This window comes from Musca vetustissima, unplaced genomic scaffold, assembly GCF_032173495.1.
Source record: "Musca vetustissima isolate MV318-11 ecotype Yass unplaced genomic scaffold, APGP_CSIRO_Mvet_v1 utg13097, whole genome shotgun sequence".
NCBI lineage: Eukaryota > Metazoa > Arthropoda > Insecta > Diptera > Muscidae > Musca > Musca vetustissima.
Window position 1 is genome coordinate 26635 of NW_026873437.1, and position 25337 is coordinate 51971.

At 39.0% G+C, this 25337-nt stretch overlaps 2 protein-coding genes across 2 annotated transcripts; one reads left to right on the forward strand and one right to left on the reverse strand.

Moving 5' to 3' along the window:
* Positions 1-1905: 1905 nt before the first annotated feature.
* On the reverse strand, positions 1906-16416 carry LOC133325125 (polycomb protein Sfmbt). Its single transcript, XM_061533952.1, is given in 12 exon segments — positions 1906-2250; positions 5197-5277; positions 5326-6024; positions 8812-9001; positions 9067-9316; positions 9372-9815; positions 9875-10354; positions 10538-10651; positions 10724-10948; positions 14805-15392; positions 15528-15767; positions 16262-16416. Coding segments are annotated over 12 exon segments (3786 nt in total). The 5' UTR covers positions 16398-16416; the 3' UTR covers positions 1906-1911.
* A 6972-nt stretch (positions 16417-23388) lies between these two features.
* On the forward strand, positions 23389-25257 carry LOC133325158 (integrator complex subunit 14). Its single transcript, XM_061533978.1, has 2 exons — positions 23389-23938; positions 24002-25257. Exons 1-2 carry the CDS (start codon positions 23389-23391, stop codon positions 25255-25257), a joined length of 1806 nt encoding a protein of 601 aa, XP_061389962.1.
* The last annotated feature ends 80 nt before the right edge of the window (positions 25258-25337 follow it).

Below are 25337 nucleotides of genomic sequence, written 5' to 3' on the forward strand. Positions count from 1 at the left end.
CTATTTTAAATCCGCTTACGGCTCTACACGTGTAATCTCCAGCCATACAATTGTTGTAATCGGGTTCCGCAAACAATCTCTTGGGATTATGGAAACAACATTCATAGGCACACATTTAATTTTTTTTATATTTTCTGACAGTAACCACAACGAAATACATGTAGGCCTTTCCTAAGCCCAATATTGCAGTTTCGTTGAAGCATCTTCCAGAACTCATTCGAGCTTTTGCCATTAGCAAACAAGGTCTTTCATACTAAGAATTTTCTGATACGACAGCTAATCAAATATCGTCTGTCAATGACAATATTAATACTGAGGCGAGTGGCCGAAGAGTGTATATAAGGAAATATTTTCGATCGGAAAAACTGTTCTTTAACAAATCTAGGCCTTGGATAGCTTTCGAAAAAAATTATTTAAAAAATCTATGCCTTTGATAGGTTTCGGAAAAAATTTATTTAAAAAAATCTATGCCTTGGATAGCTTTCGGGAAAATTTATTTAAAAAGTCTATGCCTTGGATAGCTTTCGAAAAAAGTTATTTCAAAAATCCACGCCTTGGGTTGGCTCTGGAAAATTATATTTAAAAATCTATATCTTGGATAGACTCAGAAAAATATTATATAAAAGATCTACGACTTGGGTAGTCTCAGGAAAAAATGTTCTTTCAAAAATCTACGCCTTGTGTAGTCTCAGGAAAAAATGTTCTTTCAAAAATCTCCGCCTTGGGTAGTCTCAGGAAAAAATGTTCTTTCAAAAATCTACGCCTTGAATTGTCTCAGGAAAAAGTGTTCTTTCAAAAATCTACGCCTTGGGTAGTCTCAGGAAAAATTGTTCTTTCAAAAATCTACGCCATAGGTAGTCTCAGGAAAGAAATTATTTAAGCCTTGTGTAGTCTCAAGTAAAATTTATTTATCTAGTCCAAGAAAAAAATTCAATTTAAATAATCAACGCATTGGGTAGACACTCGAAATGTATATGAAAATCAACGCATTGGGAAGACTTTGAAAAATTTTATTTAAAAAATCTACGTCTTGAAAAAAATGTTCTTTAACAAATCTACGCCTTGTGTAGCCTCACGAAAACAAATTATTTCAAAAATCTACGCCTTGGGTAGCCTCACGAAAACAAATTATTTCAAAATTCTACGCCTTGGGTAGCCTCACGAAAACAAATTATTTCAAAAATCTACGCCTTTGTGTTAGTCCCCGAAAAAATCAATTTAAATTATTGAAAGACAATAATAACGCTTTGTTTTCTTTATCTTTGTGATATTTACATATATATTTTCTTTATATATGGAGATTACTATTATTTGTAGTTGTTGTTTTTTTAAGAATATCATTCAAATTTCATTCTAATGCCTAAATAGTAGAAGTTAATTGGAATAAAACTTCAAAACTTTCTTGTACAAAAAAAAAATTGAAGAAAGTTATAGAAAAGTAGATCTTAAAAACTATATGTCTTGCCAATTGTGAATGTGCTAAATTTAAAAATACAAAAAAAAAATCTTAAAATTACAAAATCAAAAGGGAGCATGAAAAATCTTAATATTATTTAACTTAAAAAACAGCTTAGAGACAACAATAACTCTTAAATAAACATAATTAAGAAGTAGAGGCAAAGAAGCTCAACAATTCTAAACTCAAAATCCGGAAATTTATTTTATAAATAATTTCCAGTTGAGTTTTATCATTGTTGGTGCTGTTGAAGCGGATACCGCGTTAGCATTTTCCAAATGATTAACATTATTATTGTTATTAGTACAATTTGTTGTAATGGTCATGTTGCTACTACTACTATTATTGGAATAGGAATAGGAGGAGGCGTCAACGGCAGAGGAGGCGGCGGCTATATTCTTATCATTTACATTTAAATCTAAATTTAAATTATCATTCACGAAATTCATATTGGACTATAAATATTTATTATTTTTGTGCATACGCGATTTACCCGGATTAACTTTACACTTCAGCTGTTGTATTAGATCGTAGATTTTTAACGCAGGTCCCACCTTCATACCCAACAGGGTGATAATTTCATCCTTCGACAGTTGGAGCAATCGCTTACCATCGATTTTATTACGACTAAATGTATCACAATGGGCTGTACAATCGTTGACACGCAGAAATTGTGAAACATCATAGACATTCCAGGTGTCCGGCATCAGTTCGGCATTGCTGCTGCTGTTGCTATCAATGTCACTGCAGTCGCTAAGACGGGGTATATATTTGGTACTGCTAACCGAGGAGTTCTATAAACGGCGACAATTGAAACATATTTTAGAGATTAAAAAAAAAAAATTTATAATTTGATTTCAAATATTGATGATTGTGAGATATATGGAAATATATGATTGGGTGGGTGTGGTGGTTGTGGTGGTTGGTAAATGCCAATAACAGTGCGCAAAATTAATATATATGTACAATGTGAATGGGAGTGAATATTCTAAAATGGATTTTAGTTACAATGCAAAAAAATAATGGATCTAAAAGTTTGAAATAAACTAATTGAGTTTTTTTTCCAAATCTAAAGGTAATTTTAATCTGCAATTATTCTAGAAGAAGTGCAGAGCTATTCGATTTCAAAAACTGCTAGAATTTGCATGTGATTTGTGCGATACGATTTTGGGTGTGGAAAATTGCTATTGGGGATGGAAGACCTTGATGAGTATATGAAATATTCATCATAGTCAAAGTTCACATAATTTTTTTGCTGGGGACCCATATTATACATGAAAAGATAGTTTGATATCCTGAATTGTAGCTATGGTATGTATTTTTTAAATTACATTTCAAGCAAAGGCTCTAATTGGCTCTAACATGGCGAAGCCTAGGCTTATCTTGGCCCCTCTTTCATCTCTATTGTGAGCTGATATGTGCGTTGAGACGTCGGATTAGTTGTCCATACTCGGAAACCCCCTCTTACTATGAAAAAGCAACGAAAAAGAAAGCCAAACCCAAATTCTGTCAACATTCGCGTCATTTTTTTATATGAGTACAAACTTGGTAATAGTGCTGCAAAAGCGGCACGCAACATAAACTAATCGTTTGGGGAGAATTCGGTTAACGATCGGAAAGTGCAGCGTTGGTTCGAAAAATTTCAGATTGGGCCGCGCGGAAGACCCAAAACGTCTGTGATCCAGCCGTATTCACAAGGAAACTTGCTATCAGGATGAAAGTACTGCCAGTACATTCATGAGATGCACGATAAGTTAAAAATTGTACGCCCATGGCCTGGTCCGCTACTGCTCCATGACAACGCTTGGCCGCATACATCGCAGAAAACAGCATCCACATGCAGCATCCACCATATTCACCGGATCTCTCGCCGACCGATTTTCATTTTTTTTCAAGCATTTAGATCTGTTTTAAGGGCAAACGCTATAAAAATGAAGACCGTCTAAAAAAACTCGATATCGGAGTTTATTAATTTTAAAGACCAACATTTTTTTAAGTCAGACATCTACGTTTTAAAATCTCGTTGGGAGAAGTGTATTAAATCGATTGGAGCATACTTTGATTGAATAAACAGCTTTTGAAAAAATATATGAAGTTTTATACAATCACTCAAGAATCCGACATTTCGTATGCACCAATCTAATAGCTGTCATGAAACGAGACGTGAATTTGGCAGCGGACTTATGGTTAATAGGAGAATGAAAGACCTCATGTCCAGATTCACTCGAATAGATGAGCGAATTGTTATAATCCGTATAAAAGCGAAGTTATTCTACATCAGTCTTATTTGCGCCCACGCTCCGACGGAAGACAAAGATGAACAGACCGCTGAACCGCTGCCCTGCCCATGTCATTAAAATTCTGTTAGGAGATTTTAATGTAAAAATCGGAAGGGAATAGATTTTTGGTCCCACCGATATTCAAAATTTTGACCCATTGTGGTGGAGGTATCCGAAGGAGTGGACTGATGGGTCCCATCTTTTTATTCGTTCTAGGATTGCCAAAAAGATTACGATTTGATATTGATTAAAAAATTGGAAATTTTGGTCCTATGAGGGGGCATGGACCGATTTTGATTCAAACTTGAAAGAAATTTTACCATGTGCAGAATTTGGACCAATTCGGACACTCGAATTCGCTTAATATTGGATTTATAGAAAATTGGAAATTTTGGCCCTTTGTGGGGGAGGTACTTGAAGTACTGGACCAATGGGTCTCATTTTCGGAAATGATCTGGGATTGGTAAAGCTATTGTGTTTTGCAAAGTTTGTTTCGAAAAAAATTAATTTTCAGCCAAAAAATAAAATTAATTTTCAGCAAACTATTGACCATTTTGTGTGGGAGGTACCAAAAGGAATGGACCGATATTCCCCATCTTCGAAATTGATTTATGTTTTAAAGAAATATTACGATGTGCAAAGTTTTGATGAAGTCGGTTACTCCTACCGAGAGTTATCGTGGGCCCAAGCCAGACAGACGGATGGACATTTGTAAATCGACTCCAAACTGTCTGAAAAGCGATTTGGTCCAAAGAATCGTCAAGTGTAAAAACAGTACTGCGATGAGGAACATGTCTGCCGTATCAAAGTGTACATAGCATCAGTAGACATAAGGCTGAGGGTTAAACATTATCATCCGAGCCTATTCTCACTTTTACTTGCACATATGGTTGGCGGAATAGGACCCAAGGGGATCACAATGAAATTTTTTCACAGTAAATTTATGTTTACAACACCGAATTTTTTCATTTTGTACTACCGGGCCCCCCCCCGAAATGAAATCCTGTGTACGTTGCTGCTGTCGGGAATAGCTGGGTATCCCTACAGAATCAAAATATATTTATAATCTAAAGAGTTCTTAGTTAGCCTTTACATGTTAACGAACGGAGAGGGCCCTACCAATTTCTCTTCTAATTACTTGTTGATACGCAATTTAGATACCATTAATTTGGAATACTAGACCTTATGATGGGCATTGAACTTGTCAAGAACTTGATAGACGGAACATCCAATAGAAACTCAAAATTATATTTTTCTTACACACAATGGTTGCGCCTATATTCCGGAACAACTTTCCAAAGCTATTTGACCAAAAAAACAATAAAAATGGAATGAATGGAATGAAATGTTTGATGGTAATTTTTACATTGATGAATTTTGATATTGGGAGGAAATAGATTGAGAGAGAGATCGTGAGAACAGGGCAACGACGCACTATTACAGGGTTCAACTACCACTTACCCCAATATAACTAGTTGCTTTGCGTGTTGCAATTGGCGGTGCAGGTGATTGAGGTTTTTTAATCGTATTCGATTTTTTAGTCTTACGTACTTTTGTTTCACTACTACCACTATTTCCAGCAGCAGCAGCCGCCGCCGCTGCTGCAGGATTCATTAACAACGACGACGATGATGTTGTGGCTGTTCCTGCTGCTGCTCCTCCTCCTGGATGTGATGTATCCATTAAATGGGATGATGATTGATTCGATAACATACTATTTGTATCTTCATCATATTCCTCAATATCATCGTCCTCGTCATCATCATCGGCGGCGGTGGCGGCATTGGCGGCGCTATTATCATAAAAGGCGGGATTGTGATGTTCCGGTTTCAGTTCCAATTTAATACTAAGCTTAGGGAGATGGGGTGTTGTCTTTAAAGCTATTGTACGAGTTTTAACTGAAAAAAGAAAACAAATTTCATAATCTTCAATAATTTTTTTTTGTCAACCTTTACCTTGAGGTGCTTGACTTTCACTGGGCGATGTGTGGTTATTTTTATTGTTAGCTGTTGTTGCTGGTCTTTTCTTGCGCTTCTTTTGCACTCGTGGTTTGGGTGCGGTTTTTGGCGGTGCTGGTGCCGGCGCAGGAGGTCCTTCGAGCTTATGGCCCACCAATACACACCAACCCACCGGATAAATATCCGATGATTCACAATCAAGCCATTGATCATATTCATCAGTCCATCCATCAAAATGGATTTTTAGTAGTCGCCCCACCACTCGCGACACTGTGGCCACACACACCAATCGGGGATCCATAAGATCGGCACATTCTAAACTCATACCAACCTATAAAAATGGAAAAAAATAAATGATTTTAATTTAAAGGAAAATTAATGGAAGGGAACAAAATGAATTGGATAAAATTTAAAAATGTTGCAACTTGAATTGGTTGTGTCCATAGTGAATTCGGGGTTAGGTAAGTCGTCTTAGCTGTACAGTTGAAGAGGTGGTCGTGGTCGTGTGGTCCTAGTCTACATGCAGAACATGTGTTAGGTATGAAGCCGCCAATTCTTGCCCAATATGAATTGAGGCGGTTGAACCATCCTGATGTTAGTTGAGCTAAGACTACTCTTGTTTATCGGGGCAGCTGATTTTCCTTTGTTGGATTATGGTAGACCTGCTTAATAGACTTCTTGATCTAGTTGTTCACGTTTATATATTTGGACCTCTCTCTCTCTAGATCATGAAGATCTCAGCTGACGTGCCCGGCCGGGGGAGTTCTGTCCATAAGGCTATGACAGGTGTGTTCCCGACGATAACACCCAAGCAATTACTACATCGATAACATATAATTGTGTCGAGGGACGTGTAAGATCTTGGTCTTCACATGAAGGTGGTCCACTGGAGTCATGAGGACAGCATTTTGGCAGCTCTGTATGTTCTTCCACTGCATATCACTTACATTCGCAAACCCCCCTGGCGCCGCATAGCTTACCACTGACCGGCCTATTGCTTTATAAGAGGTCAATAAGAAGGTTTCTTTGTCAGCGCCCCAAGTTCTGCCGGCTAGCGACTCGAGGATCTTGTTCCTACTTCTCAGCTTATCGCATAAAGCAGTGACATCATGGGGTAGTTATTGGTCGGAATCAGTTCTCCATCGACAGGCTTCAGTAGCGGGACCACCCTGCCTACTTTCCAGCAACTATGTGGGTGGTTAACATAAAGTTGAGGGATGATGTTAAATACTCAACACTGGGTTCATCCAGCTGTTTAAGCATTATCGTGGATATTCCGTCCGGGCCCAACGCTTTGGATGACTTAGCGTTTTTGATGCAACGTCCTCCTTTGTAAATTTTAATCGTACACCTCGGCTCGGAGTGCCCCTATGTGACGTAGTACACTCCTTTTCGCCCTGTCACTTTCGATTGCCTCTGCTGGGAAGTTTGGTCTCACTTTGGGTATTCCAAAAGCAGATATGAAGCGAGCGGCAGCAGTAGCATGTGACGTAGTACACTCTTTATCGCCCTGTCACTTTCGGTGTTCACGGAATTCATCACGCTCATTAGCCAATTCCGTTGCCTCTGCTGGGAAGTTTGGTCTCACTTCGGGTATTCCACCAGCAGATATGAAGCGAGCGGCAGCAGTAGCAATGATTTTATGGAAATATCTCTTAGCTATCCGGGGGTCTGAGGGATTGGATAGTTCACTAAAGCAAGGATTGATTAAATTTCTGAAACCTTACCAAACAGCTTTCCCATGGTTCAGGAAAGTATGGCGTTCAGAGATAATTAAGTCGGGTGGTCTTTTTACGGAGACGATTCTAGGAAGGTAAAATTACAGGTTGCCAGGTTACATATTTTATCAGACCCGGTGCAACAATGGTGATATCTAGCAAAACGTGGCAATCACCTGTTATACTCATGGGAGCATCCTCATTAACCGTGCAAAATATTGAACTCGCAATTTGCTCAGCCAGCGCTGTACCCCTGTGGTCATTACCTAGGACGGAATGCCACCGGATATCAGTCCGCTTCGGTTATCATCTTCTAAAAGCGGACTGATATCCGGTTAATAACGCGGTGTTCAGCTATTCCCTTTGCAGACGCGCCAGTCTTGCTCGCAGCTCTTCTTATTTGAAATACAAGGTTCTAAAATGTTCTCTTCCACTTGATCTTTCCATCTAATTCATGGCCTTCCTTTTGTACGTGAGCCATCAGTTGGCTCGCTTTTTTATGCCTTTTGTGTTGGGGCATCTTCATCCATTCTCACAACATGACCTAGCCAACGTAATCGGTGAAGCTCGATAAGTCTGACATCGACATGTTGTATAATAGATGGCACCGTCGACGCAGATCGGTCCATAGATCTTTCGGAGAATTTTTCTCTCAAACACTCCAAGAACTGTCTCATCTGCTTGCGCAAGTACCCATGCTTCAGATCCACACAACAGCACGGTAATATCAGCGTATTGCAGAGTGTGAGTTTGATCTGGCGTGAGGTGGCCTTGCTTTTGAGTTGCTTATTCCGACCATAGTAACATCTGCTGGCCAACACTATTCTCCTCTGGATTTCATAGCTGATGTTATTAGTTTTTTTTATGGCCGTACCGAGGTATATAAAATCGCTAAATTCATAACCATAACCATTACAATGTTCGACCCATTATATAGAAGTCGTCGGCTATTCGGTATAGGTATTAATTTTGCAGGAATGCCGAACGCAGACATTGCTTTAAACACCTCTGAACGGATATGGCTGTCGAATTCGGTTTTATAGTAGACGAATAGGTGGAATGTGTCGATGTGTTTTTCGTTGGTCTTTTCCAGGATTTGGCGCAAGGACTTGGTAACAAAACCTAATACACATCGAGGTATCAACATATCCTGATAGGCACGCGATCGCATAATAACCCAGCTATAAGGAAGCCATACTTTACTGTAGGAGACTAAACACGTATTGTGTTTGATTGTTTAAAGATAAGCCAAAACTTCGCCTCGTATTCGCTTATTTCCTCTGAAAACCTCCCCTTTTAGAATCTTAGAATTAACTATGGGTTATATGATTCCACTGTACCACACGGTGACATTCTAGGATCTAAAAATATATTATTACAGAAATGTTCAAAAAACTAACCTCAAAACCATGATTTGGCACTGTGCGATGAAATAAATGTGAACCGGCTGGTACGGAATTAGTATCACGTAAATATTGTTCCCATGTAAAATTGGCAGCTGTATAGCCATACGGAGGCGTTAATGCGATATTGTTGGTGGCACAAAAGCCAACCGGAAATATATTTGGAGATTTTTCATGATAGCAGAACCTAGAGATTAAGGAAACAAAATGCATAAGAGATTTATAATATTACAAAAAAAATTAGTTTCTTACCAATCCGCTCCAGTGGCATCTGGTTGATATGAATCAATCCTTATCATCATATAACCAAATTTCAGGACAGCCATGACGGTGGCCACACAAATCGATGAAAGATTCAAAGGATCAACAGCCTCCAGTTTCATGCCTTCGACAAATGTCTTCGCCTTATTTTCCAAATAGTATTCCTCAAAGGTGAAATTCATTTTGAAGAGTTCGATGGTGGCATCATCTTCATGGACCTCGATCATGGCATCACGGCCAGCTGAGAAGCCAAAATATAATGTAAATTAATTAAATTATCTATGTCAATAACTTACCCAACATTCTTTCCAAATAGTCTTGCGGCGCTGCCAAATTGTGACCCACCGTTGTGGCCCAACCCACCGGATGTATGATCGGCGAATCCTCATGACACCAGAAGCCATCATCCGAATCAAAATAACGCAGAAATAAACGTTTGCCAACAATTTTTGTGACAGTGGCCAAACGTACCTGAGATATGCGATCCTTGTCGACACATTCTAAATTTAAACCAAGGCGAAAACGTGACTGCATACTATCGTTGACTTTATTATAGAAACTTGAGGGTAGGGTGCGAGCACCCGACAAACGTGTTACCAGAAAATCTTTCCAATCTTTGTATTTGTTTTCAATGGAACGTGGCGGGATTAGGGGTTTGCCTCTGGTGGCACACCAACCCACGGCATGTACCTCTGAATTACATAGATTCACCCAGAAATCATGGGCTTCTTCTTCGAAACCTGGAAATGGAAATAAATGATTACAAAAATATGAAATTGAAATGCAGTTTTCTACCCACCTTCATACCGCATCAGGGCCTTATAACCCTGAATATCCAAAATTGTCGCCACCCAAAATGAATGCGGCGTCTGACCGGGTTGTATTACCTCCACTTGATCACAGTCCGTGTTCTCAACCTCCACCTTCATGTCGATACCCAAATTATCCCATACATCACAGCCGGGTGCATGATGGAAACATGTCACCGGTGCAGCATAGAAATCTTCACGACCCAATCGCGGTGTCCAATCATACGAATGTGTGGGGTCGTACAGTTTCCGTCGTATACTAATGATTTTTTCCATTTGTGGACACGGTGTTGGAAGACGATCATATTTTGGAATTTGTGGTAGCTCATCCTGGGGCATAACATCACGATACATCCGTAAAGCTTTGGGGGTGCCGGTCATTTCGGCCAACTGTTCGCTGTCTGTGGTATATTGTGGCATACCACCAGCAGCAGTGTTCGGAGCGGAATTTATGGGAAGTTGGGTGGGTGGTACTTGTCCCGCCATAGGTGCCACGGCTTTTGTATCCACACCACCCGCACCACCTATACTACCCACAGTCCCTGTTGCTGTTCCGCCTGCTGCCGCTGCAGCTACAGCTGTTGTTGTTGTATTATTTGTCGTTACATTATTATTGTTGTTGTTGTTGTTGTTGTGATTATTATTATTAATATTTATCGGTTCTCCCAAACCATTAATTTGGGTAATTTTCGATTGGTCGGTTATGCGAAAACGATAATTGGTATTTTTTATGTGGGCCACACGTAATGCCATTTCAACATCGTTAGCTTGCTGTGCGGCCGCCAACATTGTTTGCTGTTGACCAGCATCCGCTGCACCCCCACTCGTTGCCTGTTCACCATGTTGTTGTTGCTGCTGCTGTTGCATTTTATTTTCATTGAAATTATTCTCCATATTAAAGAGGGCGGTCTGTTGTTGCTGCTGCTGTTGCGTCGTTGAATATCCTTGCTTATTCACCACTAGAGAATACAATTCACCACGAGCACATGCCATACTACAAAAACGACGCGATTTCGTATAGAATGTATGTTTGACACCTATTGCTCCGCAGCGTTCACAAACCGCTTGAAAGAGAAATTGAAAAAACAAAATACATTTCGAATAAGCGAAGACACGATTAAGAAGAGTTCGTAACGAGGAGATAATTGCGACGGGAAGGTCACTTGTATAACCATCACCTCCATAACATAGAATTAAAGAGGTTTGTGGTTTAACATTTTATAACCGTCTATCTTTTGAGAATCTAAAATAACCAATTGTTGAAAAAAATTCAATCTTCTTAAAAAAATCTTCTCTTATGAGACATGAGGAGCCTATATCGGACGATGAATATATATATTTTTTTAATTTCCCCGCGTGTGACTATATCTGGATATTTGTGAGACATGGAAAATCGAAAATTGTATTAGAAACAAATAAAAAATCGTCAAGTTCGACCGAGCCGAACTTTGTATAACATAAAATTCCTAAAAGTAGTCTATATTTTGTTGTTTTTGAAATCGATCTTGGACCTTTGGGCTAGATTCTCGTATATGAAATAAATTGAAATTGAATAATGGACGGAACACCTTTGGGGGACTATGTATCCAAAGAAAGAACAAGAAAAGTGTGAAGTCCGGAAATTTTACCAACGAGTAAAACAACAATCCGGAGGCTCATCCTCCTGTAGAGATGAAGAAGGAATCCTGGTGACAGATACAGACAAGGTGTTGAGGATTTGGAAGGAGCATTTTGCAAAACTTCTGGCATCAAATAGTAGCGGTGAAGAGGATATCCCAGAACTAATAATAGATGACGGTATAGAGTGTATACCACCTAGCCAAGATGATATCAGAATAGCAATCAATAGGCTGAATAATAAATTAGAAGGTGCCGAATCTATTCAAGACTGGTACAAGACTGATTAGTACAATTTGGCTAGAGGATTACATGCCGAATGATTGGAACCTCAGCATCCTGTCTTCCGTGCACAAAAAAGATGAGACAAGACGATACGTGCCAACTATTGAGTAATAAGTCTCCTTTCCATCGCATATAAAGTGTTATCCAGAGTGCTGTGTGAACGAATGAAGCCAATGATCAATGACATTATTGGACCAATGCGGCCTCAGACCTGGTCACCATTTACGAATTTTTAACTTTGCGCCAAATGCTGGAAAAGGCCCACGAAAAACACATCGACACATCCACCTATTCCTCGACCTATTGCTCCGCAGCGTTCACAAACCGCTTGAAAGAGAAATTGAAAAAACAAAATACATTTCGAATAAGCGAAGACACGATTAAGAAGAGTTCGTAACGAGGAGATAATTGCGACGGGAAGGTCACTTGTATAACCATCACCTCCATAACATAGAATTAAAGAGGTTTGTGGTTTAACATTTTATAACCGTCTATCTTTTGAGAATCTAAAATAACCAATTGTTGAAAAAAATTCAATCTTCTTAAAAAAATCTTCTCTTATGAGACATGAGGAGCCTATATCGGACGATGAATATATATATTTTTTTAATTTCCCCGCGTGTGACTATATCTGGATATTTGTGAGACATGGAAAATCGAAAATTGTATTAGAAACAAATAAAAAATCGTCAAGTTCGACCGAGCCGAACTTTGTATAACATAAAATTCCTAAAAGTAGTCTATATTTTGTTGTTTTTGAAATCGATCTTGGACCTTTGGGCTAGATTCTCGTATATGAAATAAATTGAAATTGAATAATGGACGGAACACCTTTGGGGGACTATGTATCCAAAGAAAGAACAAGAAAAGTGTGAAGTCCGGAAATTTTACCAACGAGTAAAACAACAATCCGGAGGCTCATCCTCCTGTAGAGATGAAGAAGGAATCCTGGTGACAGATACAGACAAGGTGTTGAGGATTTGGAAGGAGCATTTTGCAAAACTTCTGGCATCAAATAGTAGCGGTGAAGAGGATATCCCAGAACTAATAATAGATGACGGTATAGAGTGTATACCACCTAGCCAAGATGATATCAGAATAGCAATCAATAGGCTGAATAATAAATTAGAAGGTGCCGAATCTATTCAAGACTGGTACAAGACTGATTAGTACAATTTGGCTAGAGGATTACATGCCGAATGATTGGAACCTCAGCATCCTGTCTTCCGTGCACAAAAAAGATGAGACAAGACGATACGTGCCAACTATTGAGTAATAAGTCTCCTTTCCATCGCATATAAAGTGTTATCCAGAGTGCTGTGTGAACGAATGAAGCCAATGATCAATGACATTATTGGACCAATGCGGCCTCAGACCTGGTCACCATTTACGAATTTTTAACTTTGCGCCAAATGCTGGAAAAGGCCCACGAAAAACACATCGACACATTCCACCTATTCCTCGACTATAATAAAGCCGCATTCGACATCGCTATCCGTTCAGAGGTGTTTAAAGCCATGCCTGCGTTGGGCATTCCTGTAAAATTAATACAGCTATGCAGGATAACTTTAAGTGGCACAATATCAGCAGTTAAGAGTCGGAAAGGACGTCTTTGAGTACTTCAATACCAAACGAGGATTCAGACAAGGTGACAGTTTGTCGAGTGACCTGTTTAATATCCTGCTGGAAAAGGTCTTACGAGAGGCAAAGGTGAACAGAAATGACACTCTGTACACCAAACAACACATGTTATTCGCCTACCCCCATAATATCGACATAATGAGTCGAACATTGAGAGCGGTAACAGCCACCTTTGAACAAATTGAGAAGGAGTCTGTCAAAGTGGGTCTGGAAGTAAATGGCGAGGAGACCAAGTTGATGGTATCAATGCGCAAGAAGTCCAGTAGACTCGGACCAACTGTGGAACTTGAGAAATACACCTTCGACGTAGTCAAAGATTTCATATACCTTGGTAGCGCCATAAATAAAAGTAATGACATCAGTTTGCCAAATTATTACAGCCTCTAGATGGGTAAATGCTGTTATAACATTCAAGCATGAACTACTCTTCACATTTCATTTTTGGCGCAGAATTGCTCTACGGATATCGATTCAGTTGCAGTCTGTCTCTGAAGCTTATTGTCGACATGTGCCGACACAGGACCAGTCGGTCGACACAGACCTGCTTTCGTTTGGGCACATCAAGATCCATACTCTCTGCTTCTCTAGACTATCGTGAATAAATCTAATGATCCCATGTAGATCGTCCATGCCCATAACTTCGGTCATGTCTACCGTAGACTAATTAGTTCTAGGTCACTGAAAAAAATATTCTTTAAAAATCCACGTCTCTAATAGTCATTAAAAAATCACGCCTCTAATAGTCTTTGAAAAATCCACGTCTCTAATAGTCTTTGAAAAATCCACGTCTCTAATAGTCATTAAAAAAATCACGCCTCTAATAGTCTTTGAAAAATCCACGTCTCTAATAGTCCTTGAAAAATCGACGCCTTGTCTGGGTCCCTGAAAAAATATTCTTTAAAAATCCACGTCTCTAATAGTCATTAAAAAAATCACGCCTCTAATAGTCATTAAAAAAATCACGCCTCTAATAGTCTTTGAAAAATCCACGTCTCTAATAGTCCTTGAAGAATCCACGCCTTGTCTGGGTCCCTGAAGAAATATTCTTTAAAAATCCACGCCTAGTCTCGGCCCCTGAAAAAATAATATTTAAAAATCCACGCCTTGTCTAGGTATTTGAAAAACAAAATCTTTAAAAATCCAAGCCCTCTCTAGGTCTTTATAAAAATATATTTCAAAAATCAACCTGGAAAATCACCATTAATCCGCAATCCTCCTAGTATATGTTATTAGTAATCTGTGGTATCAAAGTAATACACCATATATATATATATAAAGAAAAAAATTCAACAAAATATCTACCACAAAAAATAATTGCAAAAAAATCAATACATTAAAAACTCAATTTATAAAAAAGAAGAAGAAGAAAAGACCTACCCATGCCATCTTTTTGTATTGGTATTACAGATGGATCAATATTGCCCTTATAGGCAATTGGTGTTTTTAAAACTAAACCTGGCCGATTGACCGGTTCAATTTTACGTGTTTTACGCTGAGAACGTAGACTTGAAGTTCCACCACCCGTTGTGGTCGAAGAACCACCAGTTGTTACAGATGACGGACTATCGCCACCACCACTGCGGTGACTTGCAGCCGCTGCTGCAGCAGCAGCATCACTTAGTAATTTGTGTTTTCCACCCATTGACATGGTCAACAAATCGTTATCGTTGACCCCGTGGGGTTGGGTAATATCGATGCCGCCACTTGTTGATTTATCATTGTCGTTGATAAAATCACCATCTTCATCATAGGAATTGGAATCGGTCATCATGACAAAATCATCAATGTTGATAATTTCCTTTTTGGGCGTTAGTTCAGTGGAGTCATCACCACCATAGCTAACAGCAGAATCATCGTACATTTGGGTCTGCTGCTGCTGGTGTTGTTGTTGCTGCGGCTGATGCTGCTGTTGTTGTGTTGTTTGTGACTGTTGAAGGATTCCACCACCTCCCCCATTGCCAGCCGCTGCATTGGCCAAAAATTGGGCAGTAGTTATGGGCCTACCATTGCTGTTAACCAAAATGCCACCACCCCCGGCCGTTGCCGAGGCAACATTGAGGGCATTATTGAAATTCGCCGCAGTTGCTGCTGCCGAAACACTTGCCATATCTTCGATATTGGTGTAATTTTGAAATACCGCTGCTGCCGATTGTTGCAACAATTGCTGATGCAAACCCATTTGGGCGAAGTTGTAAATATCGTTGGTGTTTGTGGCCAATAGTGTGGTGGGCTGTAAACCAAGCGCTGCCGATGATGCTGCCACTGCAGCAGCAGCAACTGCTGCCTGATTATTGAAGTCCCCCCCAACTAAGTTCATCATTGAATTGACATCCTGCACAGAGATGGGTGTGTGTTGCCATTTTTTGTGTGTTTGTAGCCCAGGCGGGGTTTTGTATATATTTTTTTAAATTTATTTAATTTTTTGTTTTCAAAACATAAAGTAAAAAAATTGTTTTTTGTTGTTTTTGTTGTTTTGTAGGGGGGTTAGGTTTTTGTTGTGAAATAAACGTAGATTTGATTTTGTTTTGGAAACCGAATATACACATATGAAAAGAAAAAAAGAAAAACAAATAGAGAAATAAAATTTTGAAATGAAAGTTATTTTGTTTTTGGTAAAAAAGTTGAAAATAATATATATTCCAGATATTATACATAAAATAGGAAATAATGAAACGAATAAAATGAAACAAAGTGAAAGAAAATAAGTTAGGCAAAATATGATTTGAGTTTTGGTGCTGAATGTTAGTAGTTCCGTGCTTCATTTTTTTTTTTGTGATTCTTATTCGCTAAAACACTTACCATTGCTTGTTGCTGCTGCTGTTGTTGTTGTTGCTGCTGCTGTTGACCAATATCCTCCATTACGGACAGACCAACATTTTGATTGAAAAATGATGCAGCATCTTCAAGTGTAATACGTTCATTGGGATTGTATTGACTCATCCACATCATTCTCAATTCCGTCGGATTCATATTTCCAATTTTATTTTATTGAGTTATTGTCTCGGTTTTTATGTGGCATTTATATTTATTGTTTTGTTGAAATGCATATAGAGAGATGTTCCGAAAAAATATGGTAATGAAATTCAAATTGTAATTTCTGAAAAGAAAATATGAAAGTATTAAACAATAGAAAATATGTGTGTATTTAAATATTAAAATTTTATAAAAAGAAAAAATTGTGTACTTAAAAAGTAAATTGAATTAGGGGACATTAAATTCTGAAAAAAAGGTTTTTTAATGTAGGTTTCATAAAAACATTTTTAATTTATTTTTTTTTAATTTTATTAAATGAAAGTAAAAATCTGTCGGAGATAGCATCAAATTTTAAAATAAGTTTAAATTTGTTCGAATTGGTCACCATTGACACAAATTATAGCCTTCAAACGGCCAATGAAACTGCTGCCCGAATGTTGCTCTGCGGTATTTTGGCCCATTCCCGGCGAAGCGCTTGCTTGAGGTGATCGACATTTGGTATTTTTTAGTGCCAACCTTGCTTTCCAAAATACTCCAGATACATAGTCCAACGGATTGGTATCCGGAGATTTTGGTGGCAATTGTGCGCTGGAAATGTAGCGAGGAACCTCATTTTGTAACCTTTTTTGGGTGGCGCGTGCTGAATACGATGGTGCTTAGTCCTGTTGGAGTGTCAAAGGTCTGCGGCCAAAATGTTTGCGTGTCATTTTTCAATATTTGCTGAATGAAATATTGCGATATGTTCAGCTCACGATCCATTTTCGGCCACTGCGACGCGGGTTTCAATCATTTCTGTTGCTGCTTTCTTCTGTCCACTTCCTTGACATCGGGCTACGCTACCAGTATCACGGTAACGAGCGATGGTGCGAGACACATAAGATTTATTCACATTTAAATGCTGGAGGGCGATTTAGTGGATGTAGATAATTTTTCTGGGTTTCAGCGTTTCATGCTTCCAGACAGCGAGTTTGGCTTTCCACTCTTGCCAGGATTTTTCAGTGACTTTATCGACGCATACAAATATTTTTGCCATTTTCAGCAGTAGGCGAATTGGTAGGTTCGTTTGTTTGCTCAGAGGAGGGTTGTGTTTAAACAGTTTTTCTGCTTGCCTTTCTACAGTTTCTCCTTCGGCATGACTTCATCACTACCTTGCCCTCCTTCGCAGTGGAAGTTGGTGTCAGGGAACTCTCGACACTCAGAGATACCTTTTGGTGTGCTAAGTGATCACAAGTCTCAGCCATCAACGTCCTGGTTGTGCACAGACTGCTCACAATCTTCTCCTTTGGATGGGATGCAAGGTTGACTTCGGATAGTTCCCAGAGAACTTTCAAATGAATTAGAGATTCCTTTTAATTAGAAGGAATTTCATTCCGGTGATGGAGTCCCTGTCTCGTCCGATAAATCGGTTGCAGAAGTAAACTGATCTCCGGTAAATCGTTTTGTCAGAGATCTCTTTGGTATTGACGAGTTCGATTCTTTTTTGTGCTGATAATTCATCCATCGTTACGATGGGAAGGTCATGAACAATAGCCTCGACATAAATGGTCAGCTGCCTTAGAAGTCTCGAGACTTCGCTCTCGACGTTGAGATGGAGTTAGGATCTTCATCCTCGCCAGGAATTGCATTCTTTCTCTTACTATCCTTGCACTGACATCATCGAAAATGAAGGGGTTTGAAGAAACAGAAGAGTGGTCTGGTATATTGGCATTGGTCGTCATAGTTTGTAAAGGTTGATGTTGTTGTAGCAGCCCTATTGCTTTTACACAATGGGTTGAGTTGACACACGTTGGCCGAGTTAGACTCGGGTCGTCTAGGATCGTAAACCCCACTGATATGGAAACATGTTGAGGTTGATTTGGATCTGGTCTTGTATAGTTCGAATCTGTTGTTGCCAAGGTAGCCAGACCAATATTAGACAAAAAATCGCAAACAATAACATTTTTTATTTTTTGGTGAAAAAGAAGGATTTAAAATTCGGCTCCATAGAAAGTTTTTTGAAGTGAGGACTTGAGGTCGGCCATGGCATAGTCTTTTATTTGTTGCGGCACCAAGGTATCAGAAAGGATCCGTTCAAATGCAATCGGGACCCTGTCTGCAAACCTTAAACACTGATGAAGACGAGGCCGCCAAACAGAATGTTTGCTACAACTGTCACGGAATGGCCGAATTGAACTCAATGCGTTCGGAAGCGTTGTTGTTGTAGCAGCTTATACTGCTATGTATATTTCTTGTAAATGTGGTTCTGTCTGTACCGATTGAATGCAAAGTATCAGTGTGGATAAGGTCCAGGTTTACCGCACGGTCTGTAGATCTAGAGGCACCCTTATTTACCCCTGGATTTCTCTGCCTAGATGGTGTGTGCCTATCCAAAAAGTGGATTGGTTTGGATGGCTACTTCTATAACAACCAAGTAAGTATTGCATCTTGACAAGGAACGAGACACCATGTTGTAGTTCTCAGGAAAGCATTCTGTTTTCCGCTTATGCTCGATCATTTTGTCATCCGAAAGACGTGGAATTTCGAAAAGTTAGAGGTTAAAAAGCCAATAATAAAGAATTTTTTTTCGGAGATTGATAAAAATCCCTGCAGAACATATTTCATATGCTTATATATCCCCCATATAATGATTTTAAAATGTCCTCCTTAGGCAGAATCTAGGAACTTTAAATATAATAGTTTTGCAGTTGGCCAGCCTTCGGCATGAGATTTCAAAAGGTTTTCAAAACAATCCAGGTCCCAAAAACGATTTTTCGTTAGATGACAATAATCAATAGAAACATTTTTTAATAACCGTAGAACCAGGTGTCCGTACCCGAATTTCCGGGTATATCCTCAAAATTATAATAATACCTACCTCTGGAAAAAAATTGTGGATTGTTTTTACTAAACTAGAGTTAAGCTCAATAATCGGCTTATGGTCCTAACATATGGGCCATACGACGGATAGTTAATTTATGTTGGGCTCCAGGACATAGTAACATATAAAAGGGAATGAGATTGCTGACGGGCTTGCTCGAGGGGGTTCACAGTCGTCCAACCTCCCGATTGAGAGATTTGTTCAACCGCCCATTGGCTATTTCATTGGCAAAATCCGTTGATCTACGGCGAGGTAGTCGGCAACAGATGGCCAAGAGAACCTGTTTGCAGAATCTCGAAAGCTATCTGTCCTCAATTCCCTCGCCGAAGAACTTCTTCGCTGTTGCCCCATAATAAGAGAGAGATTAAAAGCATTGTGGAAATTATAACAGTTCAGATCTCTCACTTCAAAATGTGATACAAACTGAGAAAATTACTGTCGTCTATGGGAGGACGAAGAGGAGCTAGAAACAATTTAACATATCCTCTGTAGATATCCATCGCTTAGTGGCAGAAGACACAGACAGTTTGCAAAATATGAAATTGATAACCTAGCTTTCTTCTCCAAAATAGCCCCCAATCAGATCATAGGCTTTGTCAAAAATTTGCCATGGCTAAAGTAACCACTTTCTAGGATCTCCAACTCCGACTATTTTTCCTCTCTTCCACTCTCTTTTCTTTTCAGGTACGAAGGATGATCACAATGAACAATTGTCTCTGAGTGAACGGTTGCAAATTAGCAAGCGTACCTCCCTAACCTAACATATGGGCCTTGTATTTTTAAAATTCAAATATGGGTATAAATTTGTAATTCCATTGGTTCCCTTTTATAGGGGCCGGCCTAACTCTAGTATAATAAAAACGATTGGACTTTTTTGAATTGTTTTCTGGAGATGTGTATTTTTAACTTACTTATGAGGATATATGATTTTCTTGGAGGACGAACCCGGTTAGTCGGTATAATGGACCCAAGTTCGACTTTTAGGTAATTTTACCAAAAAAAAAAAAATCGGGGCCCAAAAACCAGTTTACTGACTCTATCTCCCAAACGGTTTGAGATAGCCCCTTATATTTTTAAAATGAATCCCATTTTGTATTAATCGGATCCGTAAAACCGGGTATATTTTTAAAATTAATCACATTTTGTATTAATCGGATCCGTAGAACCGGGTATATCTTTAAAATGAATCCAATTTTATATTAATCGGATCCGTAGAATCGGGCATAACCGCTTACCCGCACCCGAGCTTTCGGTTCAAATAAATGGATAACCGGGTATGTCCCAAAAAAATATGTATCTCCATAATTATGGTGAAATCGACAACCTCTGGAAAAAAAATCAGAAAAAACTGATCGTTTTTTTATTCTAAAAAAGAATTGTTCCGGGTCCTAAGTCCATATATAGCACTAAAATTGACTTCTTTCCAATATTTGCATTTTTTCTAACAACTATTAAGCCCGGATTATTTTCACATTAATATAATTATTTTCACACAATCAATTTGTATGCTGGGATATTCGCACAATACCCCCGAAGACCAACCGTAAACAAACATTCGACAGAAGTTCAATACTACTTAGCAGGCATCAGAACAAGTTGAGCGGAGACTTCGCATATGGATGAAATTTTGTTTGGTTTTAATTTGCACTTTAACCAAAATTAAGTCACCAAAATTCCAAAAAACGAAAAACCAATTACATTGGCTTGTGTACGACGAACGAACTTAGCGCCGCGTTTAATGTTGTAAAACAGCACCACAAAAAACACACACACTCACAAACAAACGCAAGCCTTGCCGACGTCGTCGTTGATTGTTATAGGCATTTCGTTTATTTTTTTAATTTGTTTTGCAAAAATTCATATGAAGCAGCGATATGGCAGGCAGACAAACCGAATCTGTTTGCAGCAGTCCATTGACGAATTGTTTACTACAAGAACAACAACAAAACATTCACAAAATTTATCAAAACATTATTGGGAACTTTTATCTTCAATATCAACTAATTATTTCTCCTTTTATTTTGCCCAAAAAAATAGCATAAAAGAACAAAACACACTTGGCACAAACACACACACGCATATAGAACAGCCAACAGCAGCAGCGTGTGTGTACGTACCTAAACCTGAGAAAAATCAACTAAAAACGCACACACACATAGACACGCATTTGCACATCGAAGCGACCGACGAAAATCACAAACATATTTTTCGACACTTTCTCGTCGTTTTTACTCACCAACTTCACTGAAATTCAATAGAGTTTTATTTGTTCTAATTGTTAAACATTGTTTTGATAGATTTCCACAGGTTTTTTGTATTCAAAAAGTTATATTTTTTCGGTAGGCGACAAAAGTGTATAATTTAGGGATAAGTAAATTGACTTTCGACTACACGACTCGATTAATCGACTTTAAGTCGAGTACACACTATCATTTTGGACTGTCAGCTCATTTATCGATTACTGACTGTCAAACAACCATAGTAGTTGTCTGATGAATAACAAACATAACGGCGTTGCTATTGAAATTGAAAGGGATTGGCGATATTACACGACGGTAATTTAATGTAGGTTTTGATATTGTTTACATTGTGTTTTATTAAAGCACGTAATTTATTGAAAGTAAAATCTAGAAAAAATAAACTATTTCATATGGAGGAGAAGGGAAATAAGATGTACGTGTAGATTTGCTGGTAGAAAATCGGAAATGTCGATTTTCAAATACATTTCTTTCTGGATTTTTTTTTCTGAAAACCCCCTATAAATCGACCACTTACATGAAGAGGGGAATATCTGTCGATGCAATATCTGTTTAGGTGATATAAAAGGAGCCATACAAACCAAATCATTTTATGGATATGCCCCCACAAACTACTAAGCATACCAGAAAGGATATTTATGGTATACAGGTACAAAAGGGTTCCGCTATATCAATAGAGGCCAATCAAGCAGCAAATTTATACCGTTAAGGAAGCAATTCAAGAATACATGCTGTATACAAACCTCGGAGAACATCCACCTTCTTTAGCAGCAGAAGAGCATCAGCTACCGATACAAACCACGTCATTTCACCGACAGATGGGGTCTACGATCCAAAAGACCCGATTATTACTCGGTCAATGCCTCAAATTCGTATTGGGCACGAATTGATGGCACATTAGACAGAATCTGCCCGGCATCTGGTAGTGGTCCAATGAAGAAGCTACACCTGTACAGGCTGCAACCTTTTTGAATCTGGAGTTAGAAACAGAGAAAGCTTAGCAGGAAAATTACATAGCTGTATATGCTGATATGATGAGATGAGCGATTTGCTATAATCCGTATAAACGTTATTCTACATCAGTCTTATTTGCGCCCATGCTCCGACTGAAGACAAAGATGAGCAGGCCAATGACATATTTTACGAGTGCCTAGAGGCAGCATATGACAGCTTCCCTGACCATGACATTAAAATCCTGCTAGGAGATTTTAGTGCAAAAATCGGAAGGGAACATTTTTTTGGCCCCAACGTCGGAAAATTCAGCCTACATGAAGAAACATCCGACACCGGCATGAGGTTGATTGACTTCGCGGCAGCAAAAAACATGGTAGGTAGCAGCACCAGATTCAAGCATCTCGATATACACAAGGTCACCTGGATTTCTGCTGATCAAGCATGATCAAATTGATCATGTTGTGATAGACGAAAAGCATTCGTTTAGTGTTTTAGATTTTCGATCGATACGAGGAGCAAATATTGATTCAGACCATCACCTTGTGGCAGCCACCCGTGTTAATGTAACAGCAAATGTGCGATCTAATGTAACAGGGAAACTTGACGTCGAAAAGCTGCAAACATAACAGGTAGCAGAGGAACAATTTTTGCCATGACTGTTCTTGAAAGATTTTCGTAATAAAATATATTTATCGATTAGTCAAAAATCGACTTATATATCCCTATTTTGTTGGGAAAATAAATCAGCTGATTGATATACGTTCACGTCTCCTTCTTATTGCCAGCTATACTTCACACTCTTTCGTAAACAATATTTGCCAATCGGTATTTTCTTCCAATCTTAACTTTTATCACCCATTTTCTCCTGTTTCGGACAACGAAGTAGTGGACTGGAATATAATTTTCCCGGTAGACAAAAATGCCCACAATAATAGCCCTAGATGTCTCGCTGTCCATGCAGCGCACCATACCCGGCCGAAGTGAGGAGAATGCCATAACTTACCATCAATTGGCGCTGAAGGGAATATCACAGCTGTTGGAATATTTGTCCATATCTAAGCTGGAATATGTGGCCCTGCTGACCTATAGCAGTAGCTGTGAACTCAAAGTGGATTTCACCCGAGATTATGATCAAATAAAACAGGTGGTTAAGAAAGTGGAAGCTGTGGACAAACTCTGTCTGATGACGTTGATGAAAAATGTCGGTAGTATCTTTACGACAAATTGGGGTACCCAATCCCAATGTCAGGTAATTGCATTTACCGATTGTGGTCTGGGTTTTGGCAGTACTTCGCTGAAGACCTTCCTACAGAATTATGCCGGCAAGGAAAATGAACCGGAATATGGATGGGTGAAGGCTATAAAACCGGTTAAATGGAATTTCATTTGTTTGGGTGTGCATGCCGATAATTATTTTACCCGGGCGGTGGGCGTGTATCAGCAGTTGTTAGATTTAACGGGGGTTAAGGGTAGGTTGGATTTTATTTTTATTAGAAAAATGGGTTATTAATTTTTCTTTTTGTGATTTTTAGGCCAATTGTATATGACCAAGGCACCCAAGGATTTGGAATCCTCAGACACTTCGATTACGGAAACTTTAAAGAACCCTTTGGGAGGAGGCCACAAAAGTGAGCTGGGCCGCACCGCAATGTTTGAAATGATTGAAAAGTTGTGTGAAACCAATTACAAACCCTATGAAGTCTCGCTAAAATGTGGTGGTTATTTCCGTTTGGAATGCCAGGTTATATTATGGCCTCCACCTCTGCCATATCAATCGCCGGAAAATGAAAAAGCCACACCTGTGTCTTTGGCTTCCAAATTGGAAATTTGTGGTTATTTGTCTCTCTCGGATATTGGTTCCCCCTCTTCGTTAAGTCGCCATTTGATTATACCCAAAATTGAAAGAGAAAAACCCAGTCGAAGATCCTCCGATAAATCGGGAAGTGCCAGTAAAATATCCAACGAAAAGACCCCAAAACTTGATGTCAACAATGTCAACTATGAATATGAAAAATTGGAACAGGATATACGAGATTTCTATACCAAAGATGTTAAGGATACGGAAGAAACCTCGGGCCAGAGTACCGACGACGCGGATAAGAATTCTTCAACGGGTGCGAATGCGACCTTATCGGAAATGCAAAAGGAGTCAATGTGTGCCCTATTACATGGTGCCCTTAAGGTGGAAAATCTGGCTGCATTGGTTTTACTTAACCCCGAAAATTCGTGGTATGGCTTCCTCTACTCCTATGCGGATAGTAAAAAGAAATCAAATTTAATGTTAAATATTTTACCACCGGGTAGTAATGTCATACCCTGGTTGGGTGATTTACAAATGCTCGGCTTTGCCGAAGATGTATTACCGGGAGAGACAGCCTCTTTTCCCGTCAAGGCTGACAAACGTTCATATTCGCAAAATTTTGTCGTATGGATAAATCGTATTAGCCTGCAATCGGATGTACAGAAGGTTCTGCGTCATGCCAAAAAGATGCCAGAGAAGACGCAACATTTCTATAAGGAATTAAATCGTATAAGACGGGCTGCCTTGTCGATTGGTTTTATAGAACTCCTCGAAGCAATGGCAACCCTATTCGATAAAGAGGCAATCAATTTAACAGCCTTAAATGCCAATCCCGAATGTATGGTCCAGCTAAAACATGCATCGTTGGAATTAAGGAAGCCAGCAAATCGTGATTTAAAGGTTTCCATTGTGCCGGTACCGGTCCAAACTGTTAATCCCACAGCTCAGGGTGTGCCGCCAGCAGCAGCCAATTTTGTTTTTAATTAAGAGGATTATTGTTTGATATATTTTTTGTAATTTTTTTGCATGTATTTTTAAGCGAGGATTAAGATATCGATACGAAAATA